This window comes from Oxyura jamaicensis, chromosome 8, assembly GCF_011077185.1.
Source record: "Oxyura jamaicensis isolate SHBP4307 breed ruddy duck chromosome 8, BPBGC_Ojam_1.0, whole genome shotgun sequence".
Taxonomy (NCBI): domain Eukaryota; kingdom Metazoa; phylum Chordata; class Aves; order Anseriformes; family Anatidae; genus Oxyura; species Oxyura jamaicensis.
In genome coordinates, this window is record NC_048900.1 from 28307007 (window position 1) to 28324492 (window position 17486).

The following is a 17486-nucleotide window of genomic DNA, read 5'->3' on the forward strand; positions in this document are numbered from 1 at the left end:
GCGCCACCTCCTCCCTGTGATTGGTGGATCCCGCTGCCACTCCGGGCGTTTGAAGGCATGGGCGGGTGTGGGCGCTGACAGGGCTGCTCCTCCCTCCGCTCGGGGCCTGTCACGTCAGCCGCGCGGCGCTCGGCGGGGGGAGCCGGCCGCCGCCGCCATGGAGGCGAAGCTCGCGGACCTGCGGCTCTGCGACAGCCTCATCCTCTGGGTGAGCGCCGCCTCGGGCCCTCCTGCCGCCGGGGCGTCGAGCGCCGGCCGGTGGCGTTGTCTCACCGTCGCCCGAAGGGGGGGAGGCTCGTGAGGGGGCGGCCGTTGGGAGCGGCGCGAGGGCACCGTTGCTGTGGTGACGGGGGGGGCGTGAGGGACTGGGGCTCTCTGAGGGGTCCTGCGGGGTCCTGTGGGGCCGGGGAGGCTTTGAGGGGCCCCCGCGGCCAGGGAATGGCGAGTTGGGGTCGAGGCTGCGAAGGCACGGCTGCAATGACAGGGCCCGCACGATAAATTTCCTTCTCCAGCCGGTAAAAGGCCCCTGCAGGACTGCCAGCCTACAGAAGGGCCTGTGGTAGCCTGTAGGCCCAAGCTGTGGTTCCACGGCAGTGGCTTCAATGGGGAAACCACTCCGTAATTAACAGTAGTAGTAAATATGTGCAATTAATTTGGCTGTCAGGAGCGGAAACCTCAGAACTTGCAGGTTTCGGTTGAGCAGAGCGTTGCTCACAGCCAGGTGCAGCATGCTGACGTGGGTGTTGCTGCATGTGCTTAGAAAGACGTTCTGGTTGGGTTCAGCTGTCAGGCTCCCTTGCCTTGTCCCTTGTCCTTTCCGAGTTTCTTCTGCGCTCATCCGTAATTTTAGTCTGGCAGATGCCAATGTTTTAGGAGGGAGTGAGCTCTGTCACACAGAACTCATGTGGCAAAGGCCAGAAATACTTGGCCTGATTAGCTTCTCTAGGTTTAACAGGTATTCTTCCTGTGCAAAATGCAAACAGAGGAGAGAAGAGAGCATTTGAGAAGCATTGTGGAGATCCAGGAATGAAATCAGCGAAAGTGGAAAATGAAATTGGCAACATCTACCAGAATCGATATTCCTTTTCCTCTCTGCATGACAATACAGCAGTTTTAATGCATTTAAATCTGTTACAAAGCACTGAAAAACAGTTTCTGCCTTCTTTTCCTCCTCCCAATTTCCTTTTGGTGCCCTTGTATGCCCCCAACAATTTGTTGGTTTTTAGAATTTCAGCCATCTTATGCTTACCTCTCTTAGTTAGATATCTCTTATCTTTTAATCTATTTATTCTTTCTCATTTTGGGCAGTTTAACCTTCTTTTCCTCATGGTAATCAGTTAAAAATAACATGATTCTGTTGCAAAATAAACCAGTGAAAGAACTTGAGCAAATACAGTCCTGAACTCTATCACAAAATCCTGTCAGCAGTGCTCAGCTGATTTATTTTTAGAATTCCTCCTTTAAAATGTATTACATTTAATTGTCATTTTAGTATAGTCACAGTATGTATCTCTAACTACATAATGGATCCTAAAGAGAATTCTAAAATAACTTCGTCAAGCCTTAAATGGAAAGGGCATTGTACAGAGTTGTTAGTGTAAATCAACAGCCAACTCCCGTGTGTTCCCGTTCTGTACACAACACCCGGCAGATGCTTTGCTAGGTGTGCAGCTTTAGGTCTAACACCTTCTTTCTCTGACCTACTTTACAACTTAGTAGAAGCCAAGCATTCATAAAGATATATTTAAGAAGTCCTTTCAAATTGATCTTCCTAGCAGATTGAATCTTGGGAAAAAGAAATTGATCTTCTGAAGTTGGGTATTTAGGGAGAGAGGAACGAAGTGCTGTGTGTCTGAAGAGAAGAGGGTTCAGTAAGTCTCTGTAGTTGTAAAGGTTTTTCAGTTTGTTTCTTCTCTAATGCAACCAAGATCTGTTCCCCTGGCTTGTGACTTTCTGTGTTCTGCTGCCATATCCTGATTTTTCTTTAACATTAGCAGTTTCATACTAGAAAACATGCATTGCCCAGAGATGGAAGAGAAAGTATGAATAAAAATGTTATCTATTGGTTCTGTAACATAGATGTGATTGGATTTAATTTTTGTGGACATTACAGAAAAATGGAATGGAGTTAGATTATATCGGGAATGTGTACGAGTTCCTAAGAAAATCTGACTCAATGAATATCTGTTGAGATTGAACTCACAAGCCTGTTGCAGAAACAATTTTCTAAGTCAGAAAGACAAACTGGTTGTTAGATGTGGAGTAAACCTGAATGTTTTCCATCCGTGGGTAACAGAGGCATGGAAGTGTTGCTTCCGTGGGGCTGGCGGTGCAGTACTATGCAGGAGAGTAAGAATTTATTGAATGTCTTCTGGCACTGCACCTCTCCAAGTCTTCTGTCTCTGCCACCGAACTAGAGGAGGGTCCTTACATGTGGGTCAGTTCTGCAAGCATCCTCTGTAGGTCTATGGCCAGCCAATTGCAATGCCTTAGAGCGTTGGTGAGGCGTGTGCTCGCCTTATATATGCTGCAGTGTTACACCGTGTGGGTGTTTGGGTATGCATCACACATCCGTAATCGCTCTTCATTTAATGAAAGTGGGAGCGTACTGAATGGGGAAGCACATACCTGGGCACTGCAAGTACAAGATGCCGTATGGCCTCTTTCCCCCGTAGCTCAGTTTGCAGAAACGCTCCTCTACTAAAATCAGAGCCAGGATAAATGAAGTGCAGGACGTAAGAGGTACAGGTGGCAAACGTGAGAAATGTGACCTGAGTCTATTTGTATCCAAAGCTTAATAAAAATCATGGCAAAGGCTTGACCTTGCTTGTACGGAAGCGACTGACAAAACTGCAGTGCTTCTTTCGATCACTGGTATGGAAACCAACTTAACTGGTTTGTTTACAGGAAAATTTTGTTTCTCTTTGGTTATGATCTTCTGAAAGTGGGTTTTGGAAATCTCATTTGAGCAAGCATAACCCAAAGCTTCACATACACAAATTAGAAGCTGCTTGAGAGAATAGTTTTTAAAGGGTCTTGGAAAGGAAGGAGTTTGAACTAGTCCCACCAGACTTTCATCCTTTCCAGATCCAGGAACAAGGTGACAGGTTTGGTGTGTTTGTTGGAGACATTTTTGATAAAAGTGAACCTTTGAAAATCAGAGAGGGTGGCTTTTATTTTTCCCTTTTTGTAGAATGTGTCAAGGTGTTCATCTGTCCTAATGTGACTGAGTGCTACGTGAGAGCCAGCTGACAGCAGCACATAGTGTGTTACATGGATGGTAACGTTCTGAGCCGGAAGATTTTTCCACAGCAGTTGTGCTCTTACACCTGGGTGAGACTTAGGACGTACATTTTCAAGTGTTGCGTAGCTTTCTTGATTTCTACCGGACACTGTGAATACATTTGTGCTTGATGTACAGCTGTTCAGCGGTAGAACCTTCAGCAGATCCAGAGAAAAGGCATTAAATGTTGTGTGATAGAAAATTAAGTTTTCAAATGCATAGTTTGAATCTCATAGCTGTGTGGGTGTGAGAAAAATATCTGCCCCTGTTGTAGTAGCACGTGGCAGGGAGTGATTAAGCTAGATTCTTGAAATGGACTTCAGCATGTCTTTAAGGCTGTATTTTTAGAAAAACTAATCAAATGTGAACAAAATAGCTCTGCTGCAATCCAGAAGTCTATGGTTGCCTCTGCCAAACTCCTCCCCAACTTTTGTTGGTTTATAAATATATTAAGAAACTGCTCTGAGGACGTGGTTGGACTGGCATGGGATTTGGAGAATCCATGATTAATATCTCTACTCTCATATTGTTTCTGGGCACTTCTAAAACTTTCGAATACATGGAGAAACTAAGATTCCTGGTCCTGCTTTTTGCTTAATTTTAATTAGCTCTTTCTATTCCCAGAGGTACCGGTGTGTGCAGCGCGGTGTGCGTCACAAGGTTTTCTGAGGCTTTGTTTGCTTCGACCAGCTTGGATGACCTCGATCAGAGAAGTGAAATGGGAAAACCTGTTACCCTACTTAGCAATTTCTTCAGTTTACAAGGGCGTATATCCAAATGGCAGCGCTGCAGTGCTGTGCCATGAAGCTCTGACTTCTGGCATGCTTGGTCTTGACTTCTGTGAGCTGCCGTGCCTGCTCCTGAGTTGGCATTAAGGCTGCTATAGTATTAGAAACCAGTCACCGCTGCTTCACTTTGTGTGCTCCTACTTAATCCTTTATGTAACCTACAAGGGATTACCGATTTGTCGCTTGCCATAATAGGGGATTTTTAAAAGACTTTTTAAATTGAAAAACAAGTGTAAAAAAAACCTGTCTGCATATATTTCTCTTCTGGGCTCAGTTAGGCAGTTTCTGAAGCAAGCAAACCAATATTCAGAGTCTCTGGTCGCTCTTAGAAACACAGCATGGGAAATGACAGCTTCAGATTCTCACAACTGGAAACAATACTTCTCTGCCACTCTTGTCCAAGTAGTGCCATTTCCCAAATGCACTTGACTAAGTCATTCACCGGTGGCTTTTGAAGAAGCTGAAGTGTCACAGGATGCTTGGGGCAGCTCTCTTGGGATGGACGGGTGGCTTAGGGCATCGTGAGCATACTAAGTACCAGAAGTCAGTGTTCACAGTGGGCAGAGATTATAAGGGTCTGTTCTTAGTTCCATTCTATCCAACAGAAATCTTTTTACAGTATTAATGGTAAACTTTGTCCTTTTTATCTATTGTGCTAAATAAGGCGGAACTTGAAATAAAGCTTACCAGGAATTCTTCTCCTGAGTAACCAAGTGATGAACTGATGTGTGCGGAAGCAGCTCTCCCATCCCATCATGGGTAGTGGGCTCTGAGCCTATGGTTGTTTGGGAATGAAAAACTGCAGTCGTTAGCAGATAATTCTGTCAAATGTTAGATACAAGCTTGGGGGTAGTATAAAGAAAATACTTTCTGTGTTTTGGGCACTGTATAATGTTGAGGTAATCCCATCCTGTAGACCTTAAATGCAGGAAAGACAAAACTGAGAGGAAAGCAACCATCCTCCTGGGAAGTATGGGAGAGCTCCTGTATGAGGAATGGCTGAACGGCTGAGGACTGTAGAGCCCCTGAATGACACAGGAGGATGAGGTGGCTGTGGCAGAGCTCAGTACAGACCTGAGCTTCTGGGGAACGCAGCCAGGGAAGGCTTTGTTCGCTGTTTCTTCCCGCATGAGAAGCAGGGGGTGTGGAGTGAAGCCAGCAGATGAGCAGCTCTAATGAGAAGGGGTGTCCTGCAGAGCCTGTGAGTGCTGAGATGGGGCTACAAGAAGTGCTTTAACCAAGCTCATGGAAGAAAACAACACTGAGGGCTGTTAAAGGCAAATATCCTGTCTGTGCTCGAGGGGTTCTCCAAGACACAAACTCCTGGAGCCTGATGAAGTATTTGGAGTTTGGAGTTGCTTTTTACAGTCAGTGGAGTGACCTGAGAACCTGGGTACCTCAGTGCCTTAAGGCTGTATAGCTTGAAACTTGCATGCAGAACTTGGTGCCCTGATAAAAGAGCTGCCTGCGGCTGTGTACCATACTTGCATTACAGCCTGTGCATTGCTGGATGATGGGATTCTTGGTTACTGTGTATAGAGCTCTCTGGTGGGCGAATGGTCCTGGCAGTGCTCTGTAACGATGTAGAAATGGAGATGTTCTTCCCAGCTGTTACTTCTGGAGAAGGTAGCTGCAGAAAACACAAGCTGGTAATTCTTAATCTTTAGGATGGGAACTGAACCTTGTTTGTGTAGGCCTAGCACAAAGGGACTTTAATTATACTTCTGCTTAGAATCACTGGGCAGAATGCAACGATTATTTACAGTAATTTCTATAGAATAGATCAGTAAACTTCCAATAAATGAATTTCATCTGTAATCTGGCTTTATAATAGAGCTGAAAAGTGAAAACGGGCTTTGTTGCTTAATCTTTAGGCAGAAATATGTAGATGGGGTAAAATTACATCCAGCAGTGTGTTTAAACACTAGGTAGCGTGACGCTTGTAAAATACCAGAAAAAAAATATATGGATACCTGGGGAAGATGTGTAGTAGATGTTACAATAAAAATTTCTTGTATATACAGCAATATTTTGAAGGTGCATATTTTAATAGGAACATCTTTAGAGCAGTGTTGGAATTCTGTGTTGCCAACTTGCACCATTTCAAATGCTTCAGTATTTCTCAGCTGTCTTCGTATCTTTAAGGTGTACAGTAGCTCTTGGATAACTGCATTAACTTTCCAGTGGTTTTGTATAATTTTCTCCTTTCTTTCTTAATCCCTAGATAATCTCTGGGCACTCGACTGATGTTGTGACTTCTGTTACTAAATGTACATAGTAAAGGACTGGAGATACATACGTATACATATATATATATTTCTCATCAGCCTTCATTCCCTTGTCCAGTGCCACTTTTTGCATAGGTAGTGTGTGTCCAGAATTAAGTGTTGCAACATAATCTGAGGAATGGATAACTATGAATTTAGTTTCCCAAATTAGTGTTCAATAATCTGATTTCTAATAACAAGACTAGTGTTGAAAAGCAAATGTGAAGTATGTTCATTTGATTTGTGTCAGTATGAAACAATGCTAGGGCCGCGTGATGAAATGTAACTTTCTATCTAAGAAAAACAGAGTGATTAGTGTACATAGTTCTTGTATTGTGCAAAGGAACCATCCAGCAATTTGTGTAAATAGAGGGTTTGAAGGGCGAACATTGAGACTTGAGTCTGGGAGATAAGAGGACCAAGGAGGTTTTTTTTGGAAACTGCTGACTTTTGCATGAGACTCTGCCTAAGAGATCCACCAAATAAGGAAAAAGGGGGAGTTGAAGGACGACCGAAAGACAAAGCCTGGGAGGAAGACTAGGAGCCTTCAGCACAAGAGACCCCCAGAAAGACCACGAGAGACTGATACGCATGCGCCCAGAGAGGGTTCAGATTCCGGGAACTAATTATAATAACCCTGCCTTTTCTAGGAATAGTGATAAATATGTATTAGTCTAGTAGCATAAAAATCAGCCACCTGATGTAATAGGTGTGCGTCTTGGTGGAGCAGAGACTCCTGGCGCACCCAGTGCTGTTTGCTTGCTTCTATTCGCTTAATAAATTACAAACTTTGATTAAAATCCTATTTGGGCCTTAATCATTTATCTCAGCAAAGCATGGTAATACTAACTTTTTAAGCGAATAGTTAAAATCAGCAGTCACAGATACTGAGACAATTGGGTTGGCTTAAAAGCTGCGTAGTTCAAAAAGGATTTCAGGCTGCCTGAAGTAGAAAGACGTATTTTTAAATGCTTGTGTCTTAAAGAGGAAATTGGTAATTAATTTGCTGTCCTGTCTGACTAAGAAACATGATGTTTTTCCTTCTTTAGTTGCAGACGTTCAATACTGCGGCACCTTGCAGAGATGTTCAAGACTTGACTAATGGGGTAGCCATGGCACAGGTACTTCATCAAATGTAAGTTGATACTTAAGTTCCAAGAAGAGGTATTTAGTTTCTTGAGGTTTTTGTATTTAACATGCATGGTCATGTTAAATGAAACATTTCCCGCCCAAACATTTGTGGTATAGTTACAAATTTAGAGTAGATGGTTTATAGCAGAAAATAAAGTATGACTTCATATTGTTATTTGGGAGATGATAAACTAGTTAAATAATAATGTGATCGAATGGAGAAGTTGAGGAGATATTCTAATACTGCAGTATTAAATTCATACTTAAGAGTAATTAGGCAAAAATACAATCTCTTTATTTTTTTTTTATCAACAGTATACCTAAGATATGGGTATCCATGGAAATCTGTGCCTCTGTAGAATGAGGACCTAATAGTTCAAAAGTCATGTCTCTGTCCTGTCTTCCTCTTGGGATTGCTCAATTGTTGTAGACTTATGTTCTAAGTGCTAACTTATTTGTGTGGAAAAAAGAAGCAGGAAACCTCAGCAGCACTTGTCCATTACTATTAAAAGTTGTTGTAGTGGATGGAACAAAAGCAAAATAATTCCATTTTTATTGGTGTGATGACAAATGGTACTGGGTTGGGTGACACATTAATTCTGAAATTTGCAGTTTCCTCAGAGAGGATTGCAACACCATTCTTTTATTGAAACAAGTCATCACTGCAACATTGTTGGTGGTGACTCCCATAATAAAAGAGAAGCCTGAACTACCACTTCCTTGCTCAAAATACGTTTTTGACTAAGAAATTACTTTTAAAAATTATTTTTTAAACTTTAGAGAGTTAAACTTTTTTTTTCAAGTTGACAGATTTTATTTTATTTTTTTTTAAGTGTGCTGCATAAAGACAGCTCACTCTTCCTGGGGCCTGCAAAAATTAATTGAGAATTGCCTAGTGAAGTTTTGCCGAGGCTTGCTTCCCAGCATCTCTGTACTGTGTCTGTTAACAAGCTCTTCTTGTCACAGTTGTTCACCAGGGCTTAGATTAGCATGTCCCTGTGGGATGCCACTATTTCTAAAGTAGTGTGTCAGTCAAACTGCCACGTCAGGATGCTAGCATAGGAAACAATCAGCAGTCCTACAAGCGAAGGTCTGTAGCAGCGGCGTAGTCTAGCAGCTAGAACTCTGTCTTAGCATGTATTTGTGGTACTAGGTTGACACAGGCCTCGGGCAAATTTCTTTACAAGCAAGTGGTTGATATGCAAGTGGGGATAATAACTTTTCTTACTAGGTGCTCTGAGACCAGGGATAAACAGTGTGGTGTGAAAGTTGAGATACAATTAGGTCCGCTGTGGTTGTACATCTTGGCAGTTCAATGTGAATAAAGTCCCCCCCACCAGCAACTCACTTATACTGGTGAATATATTTCTACCCAAGGGAGCCGAAGAGATACAAAAAAATATGAAATACAAGTAGATAAAATGATATTTTTTTTTTTCTTGCAAAGTGCCTTTGACTAATTGTAACGAAGGTAGAAAAATCCAGTTGTATAAGAGTAGGTAGCAAACTTAATGATGGCACTTTTCAAATGATAATGTTTCTGTACAGCACTGCGATCACTTTTTAAGATAGTAACTGAGCATGAGAAAGGCCTTTTACATACTTGTGTTTCCAGGTTTAGCTAGCTTGAACATATACAGAAATTCTTCCTGCCCTAGAAGATAGTATCATAATTCAGCCAGTAGGATGGAAATTCCCCGTGACATAAGTATAATTTGCAATTTCCAAGAGTTCATGCCTCATTAGACACCCTAGTTAAACTTTCTGATGATTTAATGCTAAGAATCTGGTACTCTATTTAATTAAATGTTTGCTTATTAATGTTTCATCATTGAATTTCATTTCAGAGATGTTGCTTGGTTTGATGCATCTTGGCTGAGTCGCATTAAAGAAGATGTTGGTGACAACTGGAGGATAAAGGTATTCAGTGCTGAAGTTAATAAAAGTTTTGTGGGGTTGGATATGGTATTTTTCCTGAGTGAATCTATCAGTCCAAAAACTACTGATCAGAATTAAGTACAGACTTTTTTGAGGTTATTTTAAATGTATTTGAACATGTATCAGTATGTATCAGAAATGTACTGATACAGAAATGTATCAGTAGTTTGATTGGATTCTAGTATTGTTGCATGGGGATTTTCTGTTGTGGTGTTTCTTTTCCCCTGTCATTACATGGTCTGCTCATAAAGCTGTGTAAACATTTGATTGTAAATTATTTAATTACAGTGAAATTAATAGTCTTAATAAAAACCTGTAACCTTATCTTTTATCTATTAGTCTAGTAATCTGAAGAAGATACTGCAAGGAATTATGGACTACTATCATGAGGTATGGAAAAAGCAGCAATTTTATGGTTGTTTGAAAGAATAGATGTTTTCCTCTTTGACCTGGGTTTTGGGATATTTTTTTATTCCCCTTGGCTAACTAATCTATTTTAAGGGTTTTTTGGATAGAAAGTATGTGATAATTATCCAGTTAAATGGGAGGTCTGAATGAACACAAAATTAGTCTAATGCGAATAAAAACGATGTATTTGTGTATATCATATAGACACATGCTTGAGCAGTTTACTTTAGGTAGGACTTGGAGTATAATCTGGAAACCGTGTCTCTGTCGCTGCCCAGGCACGTGTCAGAAGTGCTGAACTACAGAATCCTACAGACCTTTGGGTGCATATTCATACTTGCTCTTGTCTGGTGAAGTTCAAATCCTTTTCCACACAAGAGAGCATTTAGCGATCCTGGTGTAGTTTTTTTCTGATATACACCTGGAAGCTGGTAGATAAATAATGAATCCCCTGGATACAGGAAGGGGTGCGGTTTGTTCTCACTTATGCAGGACAGTATGGTAGCCATAAAAGGGTGCTGTGTTCTGACTTAAATAAACAAATGCAAAAAGAAAAAAGAAGCCCGATACTAACCCACTAACAGAAAACATTTGTTTAATTTTGTGTGGAGAGTGACTGCAGTTATGTAATGGGTATGGTGTAGAAATGCTAGCCGGATCATCTTCCTGCTTCCTGGTGTCACCTGGCCTTAGTTGTGACACCAAGTGCTGAGCCAATTGCTAGAGCAATTTCAATGAACTCTTATGAAGGTGAATAACTTTGTGGCAATAAATAATTGCTGCGTGGATTGAGTATATGTTTAATGCCATCCACTTCACATTAGATTTAGACCTATTCAGAGGCAAATAGGTGCAGAGTTTGGTAACGGTCATTGGCTAGCACTGCACTGAGTACCTATTCCCCCAACACACATAAAGATTTAGGAGAGGAAGCTTAGAGCTATCTTATCTGGCCCCCGAAAGAGATGTTTTGTGACATCCCAGTTTCATGTATGAAGCCCGGTAACAAACAAGAACATTTGTTAGGTCTCTTGATTTCCTGATCTAATACTGTATAGTCTCTATAGTTTTTTCATAACAAATCTCTTAATGGCCTCTTCATTCTTGAGATTTCCTACATGGTAACACATTTTCATGTTGTGTGAAAGCAAAAGCCTGCTTACTCTTTTGGCCAGCAGGGCTAGGGAGGTGATCGTCCCCCTGTACTCGGCTCTGGTGAGGCCGCACCTCGAGTACTGTGTTCAGTTTTGGGCCCCTCGCTACAAGAAGGACATGGAGGTGCTGGAGCGAGTCCAGAGAAGGGCTACGAAGCTGGTGAGGGGCCTGGAGAACAAGGCTTACGAGGAGCGGCTGAGGGAGCTGGGCTTGTTCAGCCTGGAGAAAAGGAGGCTCAGGGGTGACCTTATCGCTCTCTACAGGTACCTCAAGGGAGGCTGTAGCGAGGTGGGGGTTGGTCTGTTCTCCCACGTGCCTGGTGACAGGACGAGGGGGAATGAGCTTAAGTTGCGCCAGGGGAGTTTTAGGTTGGATATTAGGAAGAACTTCTTTACCGAAAGGGTTGTTAGACACTGGAACGGGCTGCCCAGGGAAGTGGTGGAGTCACCATCCCTGGAGGTCTTTAAAAGACGTTTAGATGTAGAGCTTAGGGATATGGTTTAGTGGGGACTGTTAGTGTTAGGTCAGAGGTTGGACTTGATGATCTTGAGGTCTCTTCCAACCTAGAAATTCTGTGATTCTGTGATTCTTTTCATTTTTTTTTCAGTTTTTGGGTCAACAGATTTCAGAAGAACTTATTCCTGACTTAAATAAGATATCTGAGAATTCAGATCCCGCTGAACTGGGAAGACTTATGCAGCTTATTCTAGGCTGTGCAGTCAACTGTGAAAGGAAACAAGGTATGGGCTACCTTAATTTGATGAACCAACAGCAGACTGCTTCAGGGTGTAGTGATTCATAAGGTGGAAGCGATGTAGAACTATTTTCTTTATTATGTATCAAAATGTTTCAATTGTTAATATATTGCATTTGCATACTTAATCTGAAACAGGCTTTCACTTCATTTTCCCATTTTTTTTCTGCTTTTGTGTATTAAACTCAAATTTTGTTCAAGGTGGGGTGAAAATAGTCTGAAATGTATGTGTGTGAGGGGCTATTCCTACTTGGTGAAACAAGTACCAAGACCTAAAACTTAACATTCAAATGCCAATTAAGCAAATCAAATTAAAAACTGATATTAGAAACTGCCTTTTGTCTATCTTTAGTCTTTTGTCTATCTGTAGAGATAACAAACTCTCACAAATCTCTCACGGGAGCTAATGCTTAATGCTCTGATGGCTAAGAAATCCTTGGTATGCTTTTGTTGGATTTCAGTTACAATTCCTAGGTAGTCTGGAATAATTTTATCAAAGAATGCTTAGGAAGTACACTAAGTTTGGTTGCATTGGGAATGAAGATACTAGAAATAACCGTCTTTCATTACAACTCATTAACTCAATTGCAAGGGTTTTGACCCTTTGCAGAAATTTATGTTTATACATATGTATGGATTTCTTATTAGAAAAGGAACCGTGGAAGATAGACAGATATCTTAAAATCTGCTTTCTCTATTGTACATAGCATAAATTTGTTCACTTAAGAATTTATAATTTATTTACTACATTATTGGATAATAATGATGTTGATTAATAATAGCACTGTAAGAAGAACAGTATCTGTTTCGAAGCAGCATTTTAGAGAATAACTTCTAGATCTTTATAAAAAAAAAAAAGCTGTCATATTACTCAAGCCATTAAGATGTCTGTATCATGAGTCACTACAATTTTTTTTCGTAGAACACATACAGAATATCATGACCCTTGAAGAGTCTGTTCAGCATGTAGTCATGACAGCCATTCAAGAGGTAAGTAATAATTCCTAGCCTGATGTTGTCAGCTGAGAAGTTTGTATATCCATTTGTTGATCTTAGTGAATTCTTTAATCCAAAGAAATTTCTGCGAAGAGCTTAAGTACTTGCCTAAGTTATCTGGGAGGATTAGAACCAAGAGACCTCAGACTCCAGCTAAAGGGTTTTGATTTAGTTTCCTATGCCCGAATGTTCAACTTGTGGAGATGATAAATGCTTAATATTTCCTGTTTCATGCAAAAAGTATTTCATGCCAGCTGCTGTTTATACTGGAGTCAGGCTCTGAAATTTCTGTCCCAGTGCTATGGTCTTGGACCCAAGGCTATGCTCATGGCAACAGTTTGTGAGGCTGCATAGTTCTGATAGGTCATTCCAGCATCTGAATTATGAATTCCCAGCAGAATTTCTCCTGTTTTTGTCATGGTGCCCTCCCCCTGCCATTTTCCTGTTCTTGGTTGGATCATTGCAGTGATCCAGCGTACAGCGTATCTCTACAGTCACATCTGGGAACTTCAGGGCTGTGAAGCTCGGGAGAGCATGGAAGGAGGCAAGAATTACAATACTGATGTTTGAAGAAAATGTAACATGTAATTGCATCTCCATCAAGGTAGCAGTGGAGTTGGTAGGAGGCTTTAAAACTTAGAGATTTAAATTAGCTATGTAGGTTTTAAAGCTGTTAATGTCCTATTGGTAGAAATAATTATTTGTTGTTTTATGACTAATCAAACTTTCTGAAGAAGGTCTAGGAATAGCGCTGTAATTCCTGAGTAAGAAGTAAAGCCCTTTAACTGCTGACAAACAAACAATGTATATCTTTGTACTGGAGATCAGTGAGAGCTGTGTTAATGTTCCCATTTGTGCTTAATGACAATTAGCTTAAGTGACACAAGCATCATAACTATTAAATTCATTGAGTGAAATCCTGTCCTCTCATCTGCTCCCTTTTAACTTGGCTGGGGGCTAGTAATTAATTCAGCAGGGGATATATTCATCCATTAACGGGTTACTGTTCACACTTGGTTAATTTTTTAATCAAGGGGGGAAAATCTGCCCTGTTACTCTAGATTTTCTTCAAAGCTTTTACAAACAATGAGTTTGTTTATTACTAATAATCTGTTTTGATGTATTGAGGGAAACGACATGATGGAAAATACAGCTGATATTGAGTAGACAGCAAATTTGCGGAATATTAACCTCTAATTTAACCCTTTTTTTTCCTTCCTGTGGCCTTTTTCTGTAGCTCATGAGCAAGGAAGTAATGGGTCCATCTGCAAGTGATAACTCAAGTGAAATGGAACAGCAGGTAACTGCCTCATATTTGTAGCTGTTACAGTTTAAGACTGACCACTAGTTGGTATCTTTCCATCCCCCAAATGAAGAGGACAGCTCTTCCTCTGAAATTTGAAAACCAACCAACCGAAAACAACAACAACAACAAAATACTCAACAGTAAATTTCAGCTTTGCCTCCTCTCTGCACAAACTGCTTGATGTGCATTCCAGTCAGTGTTGACAGGATTAAACCATAGTGGTTCACAAAAGGCAGAGCAACATGGTGGTGTAGGCTGAGATTATGCAATAAGGTATCATTTTCAGTGCTAATCCTAAGAAGTGGGGAAAAAGGTTTGTTCTAATACAGCTTATCTACAACATATGGCGTGAAAGCTAGGTAATCTTCCTTGATGGGGTAGAACCTGCCAATGTGAACCTACATAGCCAGAAGAGTTAAGTGAACATCAAGACTCAGCTGTATCATGCTAAATGCTTCGCTGTTTTTAAGAGGTCATGAAAATTGTTATTAATGTGAACAATACAAGTTGTTGCACATATAATGAAGTTGTTTGTAAACGTGCTCTTAAAGGAACATCTGTATTTCTCTTCTGAAATAAGGAGTGTTTGATTGACCAGTAAGCCTGAATTTGGAAAGATCTTGCTGTCTGGACAGTGAATTTAATTTTGAGAGGAAGGAAGCCAGGGAACCAGGTTTTAGACTTCAGCCATGTACATGAGTCTTACAGCTTCTGTTACTGAGCATATATGAACCAGTGAGCTGGAGGCATTTAACAGGTGGGGACTTGGAAATTGCGACAATACAGTTCTTTCTGGGTGTGTTTTTTGTTTTGCTGTTGGCGTAAGATGTTGTGTTGAATCTGAATGTTACTCTGAGTTTCAGTAATTCACTTATTACGAGTGGTACAAATTTTAAATGTGGCTGAAACAAACAGAGATCCCGATCCAACAGTAGTATGGGGGTTTCTTAGTTTGTGTGTACCTAACATCCTTCTTTAAACAATTTGTATAAGCAATTGAGACACTGTGGAAGCCAGAATTAATTGACTGTCTTTGTTCTTTAAAAGCTTAAAAAAGCTTTGGAGGATCTTCAAGAAGCACTAGCAGAAAAAGAAGAGTTGGCACAAAGATGTCAAGAGCTAGATCTGCAGGTAAGAAACAGCAAGCAGCTTATTTAATATGTAGTGGTGGTGACTGTAAGATTTAGAAAGTTGTCTGTTTATGGGAAGAGCAGCCATTCTCTTCTCCAGAATACAATTACTGGAAATAGTGTCCTGGTGGAAGTGTAAGCTGAGGTCCTTTGTCAACTCGTAATGCAAAGGTTGCTTCATCTTCTAGCTTTGTTTACTCTTAGTAGTAAATAGCCATCAAAACAAAGTTACCATGGATTTTACAATTGCCAATTCCATTTTTAGTCACTGCTGCCTTTAGTCCTTTAAACAGTATCCAAAAAAAGCAGTTCATATAATAATCAGTCATTAGATTTAATCATAGGAAAATTATGCTGTTTCCAATAGTTGTTGATGAAAGATTCAGATGTATCTAAAAATTTACAAACTCTTTCTTGTACACAATTTTAACATGGGACATATTTGGCAAAATAGGATCAATTAGTTTTCATCATTTATTGCTTAACCACACTGATAATAGGTTTACTTTTGCTTTTAACGGATACAGGAGTTAATAGAGTTAATCCAGTCTCTTTAGAGGAAGGAGAGAGGACTTTATAGCAATAAGCAGGAACTTGCATTTCAGTTAATTTGTTTTTAAAAAATAAAATAATTAAATAAAGAATAATAATAAACAAACCAAAACACACGTTTGTTAGCCCTAAGTTTGATTCCTATGTTTATGACCCTATACTCTGAGAATAAAAAGAGGTTAATGTGGTAAGGAAGTTCATTCAGATTTGATTCTGTACAAAGTGAACATTTGCATGGCATCTCCTTATAGGAGCTGGAGTGCTACACTGGCTGTACAAACCTATGTAAAATAAATAAATCCAGAGGCCAGTTTTAAATTTCTTGCAGATAGTGACAACTGAAATAGTAGAATATGTACGGAAAAGGAACCCTGATTGCGAATTGAAGATGCGAAGGAAGATCGTTTTAGATTTACATTAGTATTTTACTTCTGTTTTTCTGAAAGGTGATGCTGATTATAAAAAGATGAGTTAATGGCAATGGAGTTCTTTAATAATGTGATACGTTTTTTAAAGACTTTTTCAAAATTTGTGTTGACTTTGAGGTCCAGTGATTTATACTACTTCTGTTATGCTGAAGTAATAGAAGAGAGAACTATCAGAAAGGAACTGAGAAAAAATTGAAGACTTGCTTTGAATTGTGTGAAAGGGTTGTTTTTAGTTGGTTTTGGGCAGGTGTTCATTTAAAATTATTCAGAAAGTGTGAATACTGTGCATGTTTAAGGAGTGGCTGAGCCTTGAACAGTAAGAAGGATGTTGAGTAAGGCTCAGATATGCTCCTTACCCACAGGTGGTTGTGCATGCATGTATACAGTAAGTTGATATTCAGTATTTAAAAAGGAGTTGACCTAGAAAGCCAGCATCTAACGAAGTGGTACAGGAATTACAGTTTTGTTTCTTAGATCTGTTTGGTAGACTTTTAAATTAAGAAACAGCTTGTTTGTGATCATAATGTTGCATTGTTTAGGCTATATCTGATGTTTTATCTAGTAATGTCATCACAATATATATATTTTTTAAACTTATTTATTGAAGCCATAATATTGATTGACACTTCTCATTTAAACTAATTCTTAATAAATTCACTTGTAAGGTCTCAGTCTTCATTGATATTTTCCAAGAATATAAGAAAGGTAGGTTTTCTTTATGATTCAGGAAAGCATAACCCAAAAAGCGTATTGTCCCTGTTTAAATGCCAGTTAACTAACACAAGCTACACGCTCTTAATGTTTGACAGGATGTTAAAATTAACACAACAGCTTTCACTAGAAAAACTTTAAAGATTCTAGCCTCTTAATCCTTCCCCATTTTATGGCTGTTAATATACTGACTGTTTCAGTACAGTGTTGTATTCTCATTTGCTTAGCTGTGGACACTCAGTATCAAACCTGTTTGATTGTTGCCAAAAATGCATGCTCTATATGAAGCTGTCCAGGTTTTTTCTTTTGCGTGTGTGCTTACTAGCTTACGGCGCTTGAAACTGCTTCTTGCGCAACCATCCACTGCTGAGCGCACGGCAGTACTGTGTTAGTGTGCTAGCCAGTGCCATCCTGCTTTTTATGGCTAAGTACAAGCAAGATGGAGAGTAACCTTGACACCAGTACTTATTTTTTGTATGGCATCCATGGTATCCTTTTTAATAAAAGTACCAGTTTCTCTCCATATCCCATTACAAACCTTTGCCATGGTTTCAGTTACAAAAATTTATCTTTTTAAGAGAGACTTCTCCTTTAGTGCTTCATAACTTACATACACTAAAGCATCTGTATGCTGTGTAA

At 40.1% G+C, this 17486-nt stretch overlaps 1 protein-coding gene across 1 annotated transcript in view; it reads left to right on the top strand.

Annotated features, from left to right (window-relative positions):
• The first annotated feature begins 55 nt into the window (after positions 1-55).
• HOOK1 (hook microtubule tethering protein 1) overlaps positions 56-17486 on the top strand; it is a 30370-nt gene continuing 12939 nt past the window's right edge. Inside the window, exons 1-8 of the mRNA XM_035332744.1 lie at positions 56-208; positions 7388-7473; positions 9317-9389; positions 9747-9797; positions 11578-11710; positions 12647-12714; positions 13958-14020; positions 15074-15157. Coding sequence (XP_035188635.1) covers positions 158-208; positions 7388-7473; positions 9317-9389; positions 9747-9797; positions 11578-11710; positions 12647-12714; positions 13958-14020; positions 15074-15157 — 609 coding nt within the window. The 5' untranslated portion in view covers positions 56-157. The remainder of the gene's footprint in view (positions 209-7387; positions 7474-9316; positions 9390-9746; positions 9798-11577; positions 11711-12646; positions 12715-13957; positions 14021-15073; positions 15158-17486) is intronic.